The following is a 17,619-nucleotide window of genomic DNA, read 5'->3' on the forward strand; positions in this document are numbered from 1 at the left end:
TTAAAAAAAAAAAAAAAAAAAAACTTCATCTCCATGAGTCCATGTAATAATGCAAGCGTACCTGTCCCATTAAATGGACTCACAGAGTCTTACACATCTAAGATAACATGAGGGTGAGTTAATATTGAGAGAATTTTTGGGTGGAGTATCCCTTTAACATACATGTGGCTTCTTAATGGAGAAACCTTATACCAGGGGTGCCCAAACTCAGTCCTGGAGGGCCGGTGTCCTGCAGCGTTTAGCTCCAACTTGCCTCAACACACCTGCCGGGAAGTTTCTAGCATGCCTAGTAAGAGCTTGATTAGCTGGTTCAGGTGTGTTTGATTAGGGTTGAAGCTAAACTCTGCAGGACACCGGCCCTCCATGACCGAGTTTGGGCACCCCTGCCTTATACACTGTGACCATCAACACATTTTCTCCGGTGACATTCAATAAATAACAATTTCATAATTTAATTACCCTCATGATTTCAAATTGATTTGTCTTGAAAAACAGAATAAAAAAATATATGTCCTTTGAAAGCCACTGGTTCTAACATGCAGTGTGACCAAATGTCAACTATGTCATATGGACTGCTTTTGATACTTTAATGGTGGGATTTTGTGTCATTTTGGAACTTGACAGGCCCAGTCCTCATTCACTTTCATTAAATGAAAAAGAGCAGAAAGAATATTCTTTACAATAAACCTTTTGTGTTACACAGAAGAAAGTCACAGGGGTTTAGAACAACATATTTGTAAATAAATCTGTTCTTTTCTGGGTGAACTGTGCCTTTAAGAGCAGGACTCGTGCTTTACCTGCCAGGGGTAGAACAGAGGCGTCTGATCCAGCGGCACTCTAAGAGGAGCTACAATCACCAGCTCGAACAGCAGTCCCAAGAGCAGAGGGATCACTCCAGCCAACAGCACAGCCACAATCAGTGTCTTCATAATCTGAATTCACACAAATCACCAACACGGCACATTAATGGAAAAAGAGAGGAATAGACAAAGTAGACACTGATTTCCTTTGTATGCATGCAGTCAATAGTTTTAAAGCCATGTATGTTGCAGTAAAATAACCTCAAACTCCTATTTTAAAACTACTTTGTCCATTCCTCTTTTTCCATTCCTTTCATTTTTGAAGAAAATTTTAAGCCACAATGAAACCACTGCATTCAGTACCATGAGGGTCCACTCCTGAGCCTTGAGCAGGATGACTCTCCGCCCCTGAGGCATCCAGGCCAGCAGCACTGTGATCGCTCTGATGGAGAGCCAGCACACATACAGCCCACACGCTGCAGTGTACAGCTCATGGATCTTAGCACTGCCCGTCCAGAAGGACATCAGCCAGCGTCCAGTGAACACTGTGATAAACACAAATAAAGAATTCAGAGCACTGCTGGAAATCTGTGAGATGCTCTCTCTCTCTCTGAAAGCATAAAAGAAAATATTTAATAACAGCTAATTATAATATTTTTAAAAGTTATAGTCCCTTATGATCACCAAGGCTGCATTTATTTTAACAAAAATAAACGGTAATATGAATTCTGATACTATTCCATGGAGCATAAAAGGAGAAGTTTCGGCAACACTTTATTTTACAGTGACCTTGTTACAAATTACATGCATTTAATATAGCAATACCAGTAAATTATGGATAATTACATGCAACTAACCCTAAACCAAACCCTAATCCTAACCCTATAGAAAGTTCATGTTGCAGTGCTGGTCGCTGTCAACATGCAATTACAAGGAACAGGGACTGAATATTCAAACTTTAAAAACCGCTTTAAAACACCATTAAAATGTCATTAAAAAGGTCCTTAAGACTAATGTGCTTTAAGTCTTGTAAAGTCATATGATAGCTTTGTGTGATGAACACTGAAATTTTATTCACCGACCACTTATAGTACTTCTGAATCCTTTTTGAATCTCATCATTGTAATTAAATTAAAAAAAGTGCAACTAGTACAATTCTTTACATTTCCATTTGTGTTCCATTGAAGAAAATAAGTCACATGGGTTTGGAAAAATAAGAGGGTGAGCAAATGATAAGACATCCCAATTTGTTGGACTCTCACCTGGTAACGTGAGACACACCAAACTGGCCAAAAGCAGCGTCACGCACATGAACAAAACCAGCAACACAATCTACAGGTGGCCAAAAGAGGAAAATAAATATTAAAGATCCTTCATCTGAAAATCAGATTCACAAAATCAAAACATTCACTGAAGTATAAAAGTATACAGGACAGAGTACCCTTAGAGGGAATTTCATGGGCCGGTGATAGGGCTGAAAGCCCACTGGGCCCCCCTGCTGCAGTATGGCCTGGTGGGCAGCGTGCAGTCCTTCTCCCACCACAGGAATGGCGTTGTTTCGGGCCTGCTGGTTGTTGTTGTTGTTGGCTTGCTGGTTGGCATTGTTCTCATTGTCTTCCTGGTCTCCCAGCAAGTAAGAGTGCAAGTCTCTGAAAGGTGTGGCACAAAGTAGCATTGATTGAGATTATCATTACACATTCAAGATTCAAGAAAGAGATTAAAGAAAGGTGAACTAAGCCCTCCAAGTAAAATCAAGGTGTATGCACAATGTACATTTTCTCAGGAGAAAGCTTAACTGATTTTAACAGGAGCATTTGTGAAAGTGGAGAACTCTGCAAGCTGAACTGCACGGCTCAAACACTTGCATGAACTCCGAAGTGACATCATTCATTGATTATAATGGAATGAGAGCATAAAAATACTACATCAAATAAATGTTAACCTAAGATCTATTAAATCAAAACTAATAATTTGCGATTATAACATCAACGGAAATATTCTACAATTATGATTTGTCATGATCGTGCTACCCTAACACAAAGTTAAATTCCAGTGATAGATTTTTTTTTTAGGACAACACAGAGAGAACCAGGAAAAGTCGTTTCAGTACACGAGGTTAACAGACGTAATGAGCAACAGGGTAAATGTGTATATAAGACTCACAGCAAGTAGCCAGCGGTCACGGTCCACGCTCGCACCAGACCTTTGAGCCACTGCCGCGTATGTCCCTGTTCCAATAGAGCAGGAAGAACAACCTGCAACAATAGCAACTCCAGAGATAGCTCACTCACTGGAGCGTCGCTGAAAGAGAGAGAGAGGGAGAGGAAGTCATTACATTTGTATATAAACTACTGGTATCACTGTTCTCACTTAGCGAACAGAGCTGTTCAGGCATGACATCAATTTGTAGGTCACCCATAACGCTAAACCTCCACGGATTCCCTATGGAATTGGTTTTTAGAATAAAATAGCCTGGGCTATCTTACCAGATCTGAAGCATTTTTCCTGCCCTTTAGGACCTCTTTAAACAACAATTTCACACCATGACTCCCATTCCATTCTTAAATACTAAAAGGAACGTTTCAAAATAAAGCCAACACTACTGCCCCTTTTGTTAACAATTTATGCTTTTAAAGCACGATTTCAAAATAACCGTGTCATTTATGTTTTAGAACAAAATATGAAAGTTTCTTCAAATAATGCTTAACCACAGACTTTAAGGCCTGTTCATAACAATAACTATTAGCGTCACATCAATGAACGATAACATTCTATTTACTTTAAGAGCACACTGGCGTTATGACGTTTTCTGTTTTAAATGCTCAAGCTCTTTAAAGGGGTCCTATTATGCTTTTTCAACTTTAGTTACTCTGTAATGTTGCTGTTTGAGCATAAAAAAAGATCTGCAAAGTTACAAAGTTCAAAGTCACTTTCAAAAGGAGATATTTTATTTAACGGAAATCACTTTTCAAAAACTACAATGAACGACTCGTTTGGACTACAACGCATATTTTCCGGGATTTGTGATATCACAAATATCGACGAATGGGACGAGACCTGGTTGAGCTGCACTAGAGAAGGCAACAAGTGTTATCACTATGTCGGAGACGCGCTAGCTTTCCCAAGGCAGACGAACTTAGAGTGGCTACAATCATCCGGGTTTAAATCGCGCTCAAATTGATTTGATTTTGACGCAATATTTACACTGAAGCTCGCAGGCGGCTATGGTAAGGGGCATGACATTTCCCGACCAGGCGCCAAGTGGTGCCAATCACAACACACACTGGCCCAGCCAACCAATCACAGCACATTTCGTATTTCAGAAGGTGGGCCTTCATTTGATACAGGAACTATTCGAGCCGTTCATGCCAGACTGGGGAGAGAGGTGTTGTAATTATGTAAAATATGTGAAAAATAATCAGTTTTTCGAACAACCTAGTATGAGAGCCTGTTCTAGTACACCCCCAAAACAAAATCAAGACTTTGTAAAAGAGCATAATAGGACCCCTTTAAAGTTAGTCAATTTTGATAGACTGTCAATGTTTTTACCATTTATCAGCTGGAAAAAAATCTGAAATTTATTCCAACTATATTGTACATTATAATGATAGCTGTGGTGTGGACTTCCCCACTCCTCAAAATGATTATTAAAACTTTGAAGTTACAATTATCGATATAGTTATTGTCCTTGGTATGAACAGCCCTTTATTCTACTCATAAATTGAAAACCAATGTTCTAAAAACTCATATATTTCAGAGTTAACCTGAGGTGAACAATTAGTGAACCAGAAGAGAACAGGACATTGTAATGTTGAAGCTAAAAATCAGCATTAAAGGGAGAGTTTACCAATAAATGAACATTCTGACATAATTTACTCACCCTCATGTCCAAAGCTGTATGACTATGACTACAGAAGATATTTTGAAGAATATCTATTAGTTTTTTTGTCTATACAGTGTTGTTTTGAACCCCAATGGCTTTCATTGTTTGGACAAAACAGCTAAAATGCTTTTTTTCCCCAGAATATCTTTATCTTTTGTGTTCCACAGAAGAAAGTCATATGGGTTTGGAAGTTCAAACATCAGCTTGCTCAGTCATTCATACCATATTTAAAAGCCCCCAACATGTGAAGGATGGCCTCTTTCCACAGAAGTCAGAGTCGGTGCCCTAACAAACACTACAGCTGTTCAAAGTACTCTCATAGTGACGAATGTAAAGCTCAACACTGCTGAGAAGACAGCAGGGTAACATAGGGTAAAATACACAAACACAAAGAGAGATGACTTTCTATGGCATTATTGTTGTGGACACTATATTAATAGTTCTCTGCAAGATCAGACTGTAGTAATGCACTGCTGGGAATGACGACATCAGGTGTAACACACCTGCCAAATGATGCAACAAGCCCACCTGACACTACAGAGAGTCCTGACACTCATTAGGTAACGAAGCAAAGGTCTGCCATGACAGCAGTAATCAGCACTTCACATTTATGGCCCTTTTAAACAAAGTCACACAGAGAAAGAACTTTGCTTCTTCTGGCTGTAATCTCTGGCTGGATTTATACAGTAAAACAAGCAAAAGCATCAAATGACACTTGTCCTCAAGCTCTGAATCTTTACACAAAGTTTAGGCAATTATCACAAAGAACATTAATCGTTTATGATGAGATGGAAATACATTTTATTTACCTGTAAAGCATCACATTGTAGGGAAGAAATGAAGGGAAGATGTGTTTGATTATCCGGATAGGAAGCCACAACATGAGAAGAACGATTGAGCCAAACACAACCTGAAAAGAGAGAAAAACCTGTTCATTTAAGAACACAGAAAACAGAAGAGAAAGGAGCACCTTAGGGGACATGGAGATGGAACAAAATTTGAGATATGAATATGAGGAAAAACATTTCAGAGCTTTTGCACTCTCTCACATAAGTATCACTTTCTCCTGAGAAACACTGCGTTTGCTCACAAAACATTTGCATACTCTCACGAAAGTATTGCGTTCCCCTGAGAAACTTGAACACTGAAATATAGTTTTTCCTCCCACCTTATATTATTTCCATCACAAAAGTTTTGCGAGTCAGTGCAAAGGTTTCTAGGAGGAAAACTATTATTTTGTAAGAGAATGCAAAAGCATTGAATAATTTTTCCTCCCATCTAATTTTTTACTGTGAAATTTAAGTGGATCCTTTGAAAAGGGTCTCAAAAAGAGATGAACATTTACTCACCACTGATAGTATGAATCGTCTCAAGTGTCTATATATTGGTAGGTGTATCATTTCTTGCACTGGGTTGAAATCTGGATCGTTCAGATTTCTGAGAAACCACAAGACTCCAGGCCTTAGAACCTGAGAGATACAAGGACAGCACTCTAAACATCTCCTGAAAAATCTCCTGCATGATTAAACTGATATAGAAATGCCCACCTCTCTGAGTAGAAGAATGAAAGAGGCGAAATAGAAGACGTAGACCATCCCCACCAGCCAGTGAAGGAACATAGTGGTCCCTGGGGCTGATTCAAAACTCAACTCTCTGTCTTTCAATGAGGCATCAAACATTTCCTACAAAACACAGAGATAAAAAAAAAAAAGTTGACCTTTACTGTATGACAAATACTAAGGTTAAGGTTGCTAAACTAAACTTACTAAGGCTTTAAATTTGCACTCACTTTGTTCTTCATTATAAAAATGAAGAAATGAAGCAGAGCAGCTGTCATTGAGATGAATGGGAATGTTAACCAATGCTAGCTTTCTCCAAATATTAGACCTTTTTGGGCCAACATGACCAAAAATGAGTGAGCATACCTTAATTTAGTTTGATAAAATTAAACTAAATACCAGAGAGCAGATATCAAGCCACCAGCCGCAGATGAGGGGGAACACACCAATCTCTACAACTACTAGAAGAGACACCTAGAAGAAACAAAAGATAATAATTTAATATGAGCCTCAATAAAAGACATACATGACAGATACTAAAAGAGTTGCAAATATAAAACATAGTAGCATAAATAAGTGTATCAGGCCCAGGCCTGTAATCTAAACTTAGATGTACCTAATTATAGCATTAGCGTGACTCAGAACATAGAATTACAGTAAATCCCAAAAATCGTTTGCAAAACCAGTTGTTGCAACCAATGTTACCAATGTTATCAAGTCATTGTTTTTGCCATTTCTAATTACTTAACAAGATTAGCAAACCTGGCTTTATAGAACAGCACATTTAAACTGTTGATGTAACTGACCTTTACGACAATGTAGCAGACTCCTAACAAGCGGCGTGATCTCTGAAATCTCACCAGTGCTGCTAATCCCTGAGATCTGAATTAAGGAAAGGAACATCAGAGGCTATATTACAGAAACCTCCCATCTTAAGTCAACAGAGTTAACATATGAGAAGTTCTATGTTATAAACAAGACCCTAACTGAAATTGTTATGGCTATTAAATAGATATGGCTCTAACTTAAGGTGCGGTCACATAAATGAAATTTCAGCAAAATGTTGTGGGCAAAAAATTGGGCAAAATTGTCAATACTGTCACGATAAATGAGGCACAGCTCACACAGAAGTCACTTTCAAACCAAGCAACTTTCCGTTGGCTGACACTGTGAATACACACGACCAACATGAACCATATTGAGTGGATTCCTACTGAAACTGAATTTGGCCCGTAAAAAAACAAACCCTGAACAAGGGTAAACAGCACCTTTAGGAGTGTTTTTGTAATACTGCCCTAGAAGACAACATAAACTTACACTGAATGACTTGGAGGTGGATGTGTGGCAATTTCACACAAAAAAAAAAAGATGCTAGTCATATTTGGTGTGTAACTTCCTGGAAGACTTGGTAAACCAGAGAAGGTAGTTAGTTAAGCCGGGCGTACACGGTCCAAGTTCGGACAACAAAGTGTAGACGTGATATAAAAAGAGAGATTTATTGTGCAGTGTAGAGAGCTTCATTGATTATAGCGGAATGATTTCTGAGCTCGTACAACAGCAAAAATCGCACCAGCCTTAGATGGTGATTATTTCAGATGTTATTGAGTGTTTAAGGATACATGACACACAATGAGTGTGATGGCCAAAAGGACATATCCAACTATAGTGGTGATGAGTCCCTCAAAGTGTGAGGCACGAACCTGAAAACAGATGAGAAACAGTTGTCAATGTTGAAACCGCATTTACATCATTTTTTTTTTTTTTTAAATCAAGCTAGATAAAAAGGTCTAAAACTGATCTGATACTTACATATTCTTCAAAACCAAGTCCAACCACTGAGAAGTGGCCAATATGGTAGGGACAGAAAGCTAAGATGATATGATTTCAAGAGTTGAAGTTTGTAATTGGAGAACATAGTCAGTGTTTTCATATTGGGTTACTTAACATGAATGCATTAATGTTATAATTTCGTAAAAAACAAATAAACAAATCTGCAGTGATGCTTACCAAACACCAAGATGAAGAGTGTGTTGAGTGAGACCACCCAGAACACATGCTCCTAAAGCAAAAAAAAAACATGAATTATTGGTTCTTTTGAAAAGGATTTTTTTTTTTGAGAAATAAAATATTTGTGTCACTCACCAGAAAAACCAGGGACCCATCAAGCCCAAGCATCTGAACGAAGGGGGGAGAACAGGTTTAATGTTTTTCTGAAAGATTTTGGTATGATATATGATACAGTGACATACAGCACATAGTCTCACCCTTTCCCAAGTGAGCTCTTCAGCTGCACGATCCCATTCCAGAGCATTCCAGTTCATATCATCTGCACAACATAAAAAATTTTGCAGCCCAACAGCTTTTTGCACCAGTCACCATTTATACCCACTGAAATGTTTCTCATTTGTTTAATTAAAGCCGTCATACCCTGTGCTCCATTGTTGGCATCCGCCACATCTTCGGCTCCTCCATCCTCCTCATCTTCATTATCCAGCTCCATCTCTTCCGCAGGGTCAGCGGGGAGGTCAGGAGCTTCAGCCGCTGCAGCGTTTTCTGCTTGAGGTTCGGCCGGTGCGGGCATGGGCTGGTTTTCAGCACCCCCATTACCCTGGCCAGCGGCCTAATGGATAGGATATTAATAATGAAGAAAATGTTCTACTAACTGGAATCAACTATGGTAGAGTATGTACATTTGTCAAGTAGTAGTAAACTGCATCTGGTTCAAACCAAGAAAAAAAACAAGCAGCTATTTTGGTAAGAGTGCAGTCTCCAGATTCAGGAGATAATGAGGAATTTGAAGATGACAGAAGGTCAGGCAGGCTACTGTGTTGTGCTCAAATCAAAATGATCATTACAGTAAGCATGAAGCAAAGTAAACAAAGAGGGTCATGTGCAACCTATATAATTGGTCTCTAAAGAATATCAAGCTTCAGAAAGTTTCACTGACTTAAGCTGCAATAGGAATGTCATTTTTGCTGTACAGAAGTTGCCGGTGTGGAAATTACGGAAAAATAAATATGAACATAGAACGTTTATTAGGCATAAACTGAAGTTTCAGCCACCAAAAAAAATTTGTACTGAAAATGCCATAATGCCATTTTTGGCTGAACATATGGCAATATTTAAAATTAGATTTTTAGATAATCAGTTTTTTTTTTGCACATCGTAAGTGTCAAAAAAGCTATTCTGCTTGGAATAGAAATGCTTAAAAGTCTAAATGTATCACAGTTTCCACAGAACACTGATAAGAAATATTTCCTGAGCACCAAATCAGCATATTAGAATGATTTCTGAAGAATCATGTGACACTAAAGACTAGAGTAATGGCTGCTGAAAATTCAGCTTTGCCACCACAGGCATAAATTACATTTTTAAAAATACTCAAAAAGAAAACCGTAATTTTAAATTGTAATTATATTTCTCAATATTACTGTTTTACTGTATTTTTTTTATCAAATAAATGCAGCCTTGGTGCAGAGTCTTTTTTCAAAAACATTTTTAAACTTTCTGAACGGTAGTGTAGATGCCAATGTAATAATGACAACTCAAATAAAAAGAAACTGTATTGTAATGTTCAATTTTTAGTTATTAAATTTTAGTTATACAATTTTATTAGTCTATCACCATTGTTTATTCTAAATCCATTAAATGTGAGGGTGATCTGCATTCAATCTGATGAAAAACAGCATAATGTCACATGAGTATTGTACCTCATTCGCCGGTCCTGCAGCATTGGCAGGTTGCTGCTGGTTCTGCTCCAACCATAAAGGGGCTCCACCATGAACAATCTGCTCCCGCAGCCACACCAGACTGATGAAGGCGCAGAGGGTGCAGGTCACCACAAAGCAGCCCTGCAGGCAGTCGGCCAGCAAGTTCTCTCTGCAGAGCATGAACATTCACTGATCATCACTTCTGAAATACCCATCCATTACAATTCACCACGCAACCACGTCCACGGCTAAACCCGAGACCGCAGCGAGTATTGAAATAACCCATCATGCTCAGAGTTCACAATGAGCTGATCCGCAATGTAAATGAATATTTTAAGGAGAAAACTTGAGAGCTTTCCTGTCTTGTACGTACGTGGAGAGCATGTCTAAGGGCAGAGTCAGGAGGGAGCTTACAGATCCAGTGAACAGACACTTATAGATGCGACCTACAGGAAAAGGAGAACATTATATGAGCAACATCACATACAATGCACAACATAGGGATAAAGACAGTGTATTACTCACAGCGTACCAGACTGTGACCTCTGGGCATCACTTACATGCTGTTAGAGGTACAACCCCCAGCCAAGCGAAGGCAACAAGCGTGTAATGAAACCAGTATCGGATAGCCGTGCCTATACTTGTGACCAGTCCTGCGAAAATGTCCTGCACTGGGAGCCGTGAAGGCATGTCTGGAGAGTAAACTGAAAGGAAAAGAGATGAGGATTTGAATGCATTATATATTACAATTGTTGATAAACATTTTGGGTTCCACTGGAAGTGTATTATTCCGTACTGAAAATTGGGGATTATAAATTTTATTTAATTCCAATTTAAGATACTCATAATCCTTTGCAAACTATTTAAGTGAATTAATAAGATTATTAGGTTATTTTCAAATTTGTTTAATAAATATCTTGCTCTTTAATATAGATCATGACTCTGAAAAAGCATAACTCTGCAAACAGAAGTACAGAAGAGGCATCTCTAAAGCATCTCTTCCAAACGATGAGAATCAAGAGCTTGTGTGTACAAGAACACAGTGCCGTGCTTCACTCTAAAACACGCAGCAGCACATATAATAATTTAATTCAATCACATCCTTCATGATTTAACATTGTGATTTTGGTGCTATTTTGATTAATCGTGTCATTCTATGTTACGTAATACATTAAGTTCCCACAGAAAACTGGAAGCAATGCTTTCCATAGGGCTTGTGTTTAAATTCTTTCCAAAGCTGTTGAAGAGCAAAGACCAAAACCAAATTAAAACACTTTCATTGTAGCAAAGCCATGCAACGACTCACTCTGGGTGTAAAAAGCTTGTTTCACCTAAGCAAAGAGCAGCTACGTCAGACAACATGAGTGCCGTGCTTTTACATCACATGATCAGATCAACCCATAGAACCCTATCGCTCTGAAGCACACAATTGCTGCTTTTGAACTGGCCATTCAAGGCCGTTGTGAACTTGTGACTCTATACAACTATTCATGGCTTTACCTCCCCAGAAGAATGTAATGAGAGTGGGTTACTTACTTGGCGTGAAAGCAAATCTGTGCTTGCATAATTCACAGTACTCTTTTCTGCTGTGTTTAAGCCACTGCACCAAGCTGTGAAAACACAAGAGGGGGGCAGGAAGTGGGCGTGAGGAGGACGATCTGACTTGTGTGAAAAAGCACAGAAAATCCTGCTTCATTTCCCATTTCCACAAGGGAAGAATAACAAAAAGCTGGAACTCCATAGTTGGTTACCGTTACATTGAGGAGGACTCCTGAGCTCACAAGTTACAGCTTGTCAGTTAGTCAAATGGGTGTTGCTGACTCCATTCAGTAACCAAAAACAACAAAAAACGGAACACAAAGCCTAACAAAAATAACTGGCCCCAATAGAAAGGTTAACCCTAGATCTACTGACAGACAAATTAGCCGATTTAGGGTATTACAGAAATGTGCAACACAACTAAAATACTATTTTCTTTTTTATTTATCATCTACTTTTGCCAAAGCAATATACACTACTATTAAAAAGGTTGTGGTCAGTAACTTTTTTTTTTTAAGAATTTAATACTTTTATTCAGCAAGGATGCATTCAACTGATCAAAAGTAACAGTAAAGACGTTTATAATATTACAAGATTTCAAATAAATGCTGTTCTTTTCAACTTTCTGTTCATCAAAGTATCTTGAAAAAAAAAGTATCAGATTTTCCACATCTGTTTTCAACACTGATAATACGAAATGATCACCAATACAATGCAAAATATTTCTGAAGGATCATGCGACACTGAAGATTGGAATAATGGCTGCTAAAAAATTCAGATTTGCCATCTCTCGACTAAATTACAATTTAAAACTTTTTAAAATAGAAAAAAGTTTATTTAAATTATAATATTATTTCACAATATTACTGTTTTTACTGTGTTTCTGATTTTAAAAAATGCAGTATTGGTGAGCATAAATGACTTCTTTCAAAACCTTAAGAATGTTACCAAAACCAAACTTTTAACTTTTGAATGGTAGTGTATCAACAAGACTTTCACTAAATCATCTTAACTATGCTTAATGCCTGCACTTGTTGACTTGTAAGCTTACTAATGAACAGCAAGGCCTTTGTCAGATCAGATCATATTCTTGTTTGTCAAAGCTTGGAACCCCTTCTTACATTGCAAGTGGTATTCCATTTCACGCTGTCCCATTTTCTGCCATTACTGACTCATCTTGAGTAGGACACCTAGAATTACTACTGCAGGACAGCAGGTTAAGTGTAGTTAACTGCTCAAATTACATCCTCTGAATTTTATAGCAGGCACAATAAACTAATAATAAAGTGCCTTTAGGTATGAGCCAGCTGTCATCATTGACCGTTACTTCTAATGTCCCATTTCTAAGTTAAAAACAATGCACTCGTTGGAACACACAAATCTGACACGTTGGAAGGTACTTCACATTGTTCGACCCAAAACAGCATAAAAATAGTTATTGTACAGGGAATTCGTCACTGAATGAACAAAGCTCTTACCATTCTTGGTGGATGAATTTAATACTTCCAGTACACACGCAGGGATGGTAGAGGGGTTTGTCCTGAGTTCCCTCAGATCGACACACCCTACATATATCACCTGCCAGAAAATATGGGCAAAATAAACATTTAAAACCGATATATACAGAACACATTAAATTAAATGAGAATGAACGGGATATAAGTGCTGCAACAAACGCACTGTACCTACTAAAATATGAAAGGCTATGAGTTATGAAATTAGACTTAATTACATTTTGTGATTTTCAGTTTATACCGAAGAAGAAAAAAATTGTAGATGCATGCAAGATTATTGCTTGCAATCTTGCCAGTCAATCTCCTGGTCATCTTTGCCCTCTTGCTTTAACAACAGTATAAACCTAAACTAGATAATAATGAATAACATGAGAGACAACTATCACTCCTCCGGCACACACAAAGTTCAAAAATCAATGGGACACGTGATTTGACTTATCTACTACGTTTCATTTTTGTCATCAATATTTCAGGTGCGTTTACACCTGATACACAAAAATACACAAACTGACCATTCCACGTAAGTTATACATTTTATGATAATGGCTAATACTACTTTACATGATTAATGTGCTTTTAAAAATGTCCATTACGTCCTGTAAAGTCGAAATCAAGTTCAAATTCATATTAGTGTCTTTATTTTGACGTGCTTGGAGGATGACAGCTGTACTATAGACCAAGCTGGCAGGAAAACATTTAGCTCGTTAGCTTGCAAAGGCCACATCAGTTACAGATGCATATTTGGTTGCGCGCTCCGGCTAAATCATCATAATGTTAAACAAACGTCAAATGTTTAGTCAAAGCGCATTTAAAAATCAACAACAAGCAAACAGACAGCAGCCACAATGCCTCCGTGTCTAGACAGCTTACCTTCTTCGGCAGTGTCCATCTTGTACGGTGACGCACTGTCCTCTTTTACAGTCAACACATAACACACACCGCGGAACAAAACACACAATATCAGCTTACAACTACGCTAAAATACAACATGACGAAATCGATCCAAGCATGAACGCCGCATAACCCCAGACCTGACCCCTTTTTTTCGTGTAACGTTGGTGCTTACAGATAGCGCTGTTCGAGCTACTTGTTGGTCGACTATTTTACTGCTCTGCTGAACATGTTTGTGGCCTCTGGATCTGAAATGTGCTGCTACGGGTTCGGTTTACGGCAGCACAGCGCGCACGCGACACTTTCTGGCGTTTTCCGGTGGTGACTGCGCTAAATTGTAGATAAATTAATTTACATACGAACTACTACAGCTCGATATGCAGCTTGTTAGTATATTTTTTAAGATGCAATGCGAAATTATGCATTAAAGCAAATAAGGATTGCATTACAGATGCAATCCTTATTATTATTATTTTAATTAAAAAATACAATACGGATGCATCATGGTATTTACTATAACCAGTGCACAATGCCAGCGTAAAATACTAGAGGCAGTTTTTGTAGTTTGCATGTATGTTTAGGGGGTGAGGCATGGCATGGGACTTTGAATCTTGTTACACCTGGGCATGTGTAAACACACGTGCACACCTTTTTCTATTAGGGATATGGACTATTTATTGGCATCTCATGTTTTGTAGGTAACATTTTGTATGAGGGCATTTGGTCTCCACAATGCAAACAAGTTAATGTGGTGGTGTGTACGGCTCAAAGGTTTTGTGGTGAATGGGATTTTTTTATGTAATGGAAATTAGATGTGTTAACATGAATATGCATGCATCTTTTATCAATATGAGATATAATTTTTATAATAAATGTGACATAGTAATACTTAATTCAAGGAATAATGTTGGATTATTTACATGACATATATTCTTCCCTATGAGTACTAAAGATGTACTTTTACTAGGGGTGTAATGATTCAGATTGCTCACAGTTCGGCTCTATTCACGGTTTTAGGGTCACAGTTCGGTTCGGTATGTGCTATGTTCAGGGAAAAAAGGACTATGGTAAAATAAAAATAAAGAAAATAATATTAAATAATCAAACTAAATGCAACAGCACAAATAAATACAATAGAGCAAAGATACAAATAAAATAAACAGTAATTTTCAGGAACAGAAATTTAAAAGTAAACAAATGTAAAATAACTAAATTAAATTAAAAATTAAAGAATCCTTGTTGAAGTTACAAAAGCTATTTCAAGAGAAGTGAGTGATTTCTATGTCTTTTGTTGTTTAACATTAAAAACATAAGACAGCAGGAATAGACTGCTGTTCCTTTAAGACATGATTCACAGATCCAGTACACTGATACTGATACACATGCATCATCTTTCTCGACTGTTCACGTTCACTCAAGACATGACCAGCAATGTTTGCAAGGAGACTCACAAAGACGGGCATGTTGACATATTTTTTTGTGTTAGTTTGTCAGTTCAAATGCAAGTCTTGAAAGTGAAATCAGCATTGGTGTGACACGGGCGGGGGCGGACCGAGGTACGTACCAAGAGTACCCTGATGCATATCATGGGTGGTTTATCGCGGTTTTTCGGTTCGGTTTGAATATCTTTACACCCCTAACTTTTACTTAATTAAAATAAATAAATAAAAGAAGCTTTAAAGAAGAACATAAAATATACTTATCAGAATATGATCACTCCACACCTCTGAGAAAATACATAAAATTGTTTTCTTTATCATATAATATAAATGCAGAAAAAACAAACTGATTCTTATTTTCTTTACTAAAACAAAGGGATATTTAATTAGGAACAATATGCAGCCAAAATAGGTTGCATTTTTCAAGCTTACATGAGAGACAAAATGTTTGTCAATATTGTAAAGAAAGAAATGCCTCTCTAAAGAAATTAGTTTTCCTAGTTTGTCGCTAGTTCTTGTCTTTCACTGTCTTTATCATTTTTGATGGGAGGTTTGAATGTCTTGGCATTATAAACCCAAACAGTATCAATTCCCTCTCCAGCGACATCATCAGGAGTCCAAGTGGGAAATGGAAAGCGACAAGCTACTACTTTGGCTGAACTCTGGAGCTCTCTTTGGAGCTTGACTTCAAGCTGCTCCATCTGTGGAGAAAACAACCTTAATGTTAATGTAAAATATTGAATGTATGTGTATATATATATATATATATATATATATAATTATATGTAATTAGTCATACGATCATACCATTTGAGGAACCCCAAAGATGACTACGTTGGAGTACTCTGAAAAACTGACCTATGAAAGAAGACAGTTTAAGAGACTAATAACACTTCTAACACATGTGCCATGATTACATGCAGATTGTATCGATCTGTAAATACTTAGTTACAAATATAATGGAAGATCCACATTTAGATTATGATTGAACTGTCTGTTCTCACCTCCCAAAGGTCAGAAATATAAAAAGATGTGTTGTGATGAACACCTTCCCTCCAGGCTTTGTAATGGGAGTACCAGACCAGCCATGGGTTCAGCTCAAATCCTACTGCCTTGAAGCCACTTTTTGCTGCCGCGATAACCTAGACCAAACCAGACACACAGAGGAACAAGATTTTTAGGACTGTTAACAGATTAACAAACTGTGATTGACTAACATCAATAACATTATACAGTTGTATTGTAATACTGATATATACCACTGTATTTTATGATTTTTTTGTTCATATACTATATTTACACGGCACTGTTTGTTCCAAATCAAATCAACAGGGGAGGCTTTAAAAAGGAACATCAAATATTCTTATGAAGATATAATGACTTCGCATCTCTGAGAAAATGTATAAAATCCTTTTCTTTGTCATATATTAAAAACGCAAATACATACATACATAAATTCTTAATTTCTTTACTAAAACAAATGGATATAAAAGTCCAAAGAAACTCACTATTCGTCCATCTCCGCTGCCGATATCCACCAGAGACCCTGATCTAGTTTTCAAAACCTTAAGAACGTTTTCAATCTGTGTCCTTGTTGCAGGTACAAATGGGAGACAAACTTTCCTCAGTGCTGGTGCAACAAACGGTCCAGTCACTGCATACAGAGCGACCAATGACCCTCCGACGACACAAGTTGCAATAATACCGAGTCGTTTTTTAAAAGCACTTTCACCAGCTGATCCCTGCTTATATGTCTCTGTGGAGGGATTTGATTCTGTGCCAAAGTCAGACATCCTGAAATGAAAGCATCGGGACTCATCAGCTGACCTCCTCCTCACTGTCTGACAGCCCAGTGACAGCACGCAGCTTTTCACAAATTTGCAATTAAAATCGGTCAGATGTGCACGTAATGAGCAAAACATTTAAATAAATTAACGGCATAATCATATCAACATACAGACAATTACACTGTCTATATATGCTATATATATATTATAAACAACCACAGAACTTTTCACGAGACTAAATAATACATGAGAATCGGTGCATCTCCTTATTTGTCCGACGACAGACTGAAGCAACATCAGTTCCGCTCTCTGACTGTCACTTACTACAGACGGACATTCAAATATTATTAATTCATGAGATAATAAAAATGACTTGAAGAAACCTAACGAATTGTGGGTTCAAGATTTATAGCCCGTTCATTAACAGTACTTTTATACTGTTATTTTTAAATAGTGATGAAAGTTTATCTCCTGCAATTACTTTGATATACCAGAGG

The 17,619-nt window shown here is 37.6% G+C and overlaps 2 protein-coding genes across 3 annotated transcripts in view; both read right to left on the minus strand.

Annotated features, from left to right (window-relative positions):
- LOC107664076 (E3 ubiquitin-protein ligase MARCH6-like) overlaps window positions 1-14,285 on the minus strand; it is a 21,316-nt gene extending 7,031 nt beyond the window's left edge. Inside the window, exons 1-23 of one of the 2 annotated variants that reach the window (XM_016454525.1) lie at window positions 14,072-14,285; window positions 13,876-13,917; window positions 12,970-13,069; window positions 11,489-11,562; window positions 10,513-10,656; window positions 10,326-10,398; window positions 9,953-10,121; window positions 8,670-8,862; window positions 8,507-8,568; window positions 8,385-8,417; window positions 8,250-8,301; window positions 8,052-8,110; window positions 7,862-7,942; window positions 7,049-7,117; window positions 6,642-6,716; window positions 6,231-6,365; window positions 6,033-6,152; window positions 5,493-5,593; window positions 2,964-3,101; window positions 2,242-2,449; window positions 2,063-2,132; window positions 1,164-1,345; window positions 798-932 (exon numbers count right to left, since the gene is read on the minus strand). In XM_016454525.1, coding sequence (XP_016310011.1) covers window positions 798-932; window positions 1,164-1,345; window positions 2,063-2,132; window positions 2,242-2,449; window positions 2,964-3,101; window positions 5,493-5,593; window positions 6,033-6,152; window positions 6,231-6,365; window positions 6,642-6,716; window positions 7,049-7,117; window positions 7,862-7,942; window positions 8,052-8,110; window positions 8,250-8,301; window positions 8,385-8,417; window positions 8,507-8,568; window positions 8,670-8,862; window positions 9,953-10,121; window positions 10,326-10,398; window positions 10,513-10,656; window positions 11,489-11,562; window positions 12,970-13,069; window positions 13,876-13,894 — 2,292 coding nt within the window. In that variant the 5' untranslated portion in view covers window positions 13,895-13,917; window positions 14,072-14,285. Of the gene's footprint in view, window positions 1-797; window positions 933-1,163; window positions 1,346-2,062; window positions 2,133-2,241; window positions 2,450-2,963; window positions 3,102-5,492; window positions 5,594-6,032; window positions 6,153-6,230; window positions 6,366-6,641; window positions 6,717-7,048; window positions 7,118-7,861; window positions 7,943-8,051; window positions 8,111-8,249; window positions 8,302-8,384; window positions 8,418-8,506; window positions 8,569-8,669; window positions 8,863-9,952; window positions 10,122-10,325; window positions 10,399-10,512; window positions 10,657-11,488; window positions 11,563-12,969; window positions 13,070-13,875 lie in introns of both variants that reach the window. The other variant, XM_016454524.1, reaches the window with a different exon arrangement.
- A 1,397-nt stretch (window positions 14,286-15,682) lies between these two features.
- LOC107664046 (protein FAM173B-like) lies at window positions 15,683-17,412 on the minus strand. Its single transcript, XM_016454490.1, has 4 exons — window positions 16,844-17,412; window positions 16,340-16,477; window positions 16,143-16,193; window positions 15,683-16,036 (listed from the first exon to the last, which is right to left on the minus strand). Exons 1-4 carry the CDS (start codon window positions 17,255-17,257, stop codon window positions 15,833-15,835), a joined length of 807 nt encoding a protein of 268 aa, XP_016309976.1. The 5' UTR covers window positions 17,258-17,412; the 3' UTR covers window positions 15,683-15,832.
- Between the last annotated feature and the right edge of the window lie 207 nt (window positions 17,413-17,619).

The sequence above is a fragment of the Sinocyclocheilus anshuiensis genome, unplaced genomic scaffold, assembly GCF_001515605.1.
Source record: "Sinocyclocheilus anshuiensis isolate Anshui unplaced genomic scaffold, SAMN03320099.WGS_v1.1 scaffold23, whole genome shotgun sequence".
Classification (NCBI taxonomy): domain Eukaryota; kingdom Metazoa; phylum Chordata; class Actinopteri; order Cypriniformes; family Cyprinidae; genus Sinocyclocheilus; species Sinocyclocheilus anshuiensis.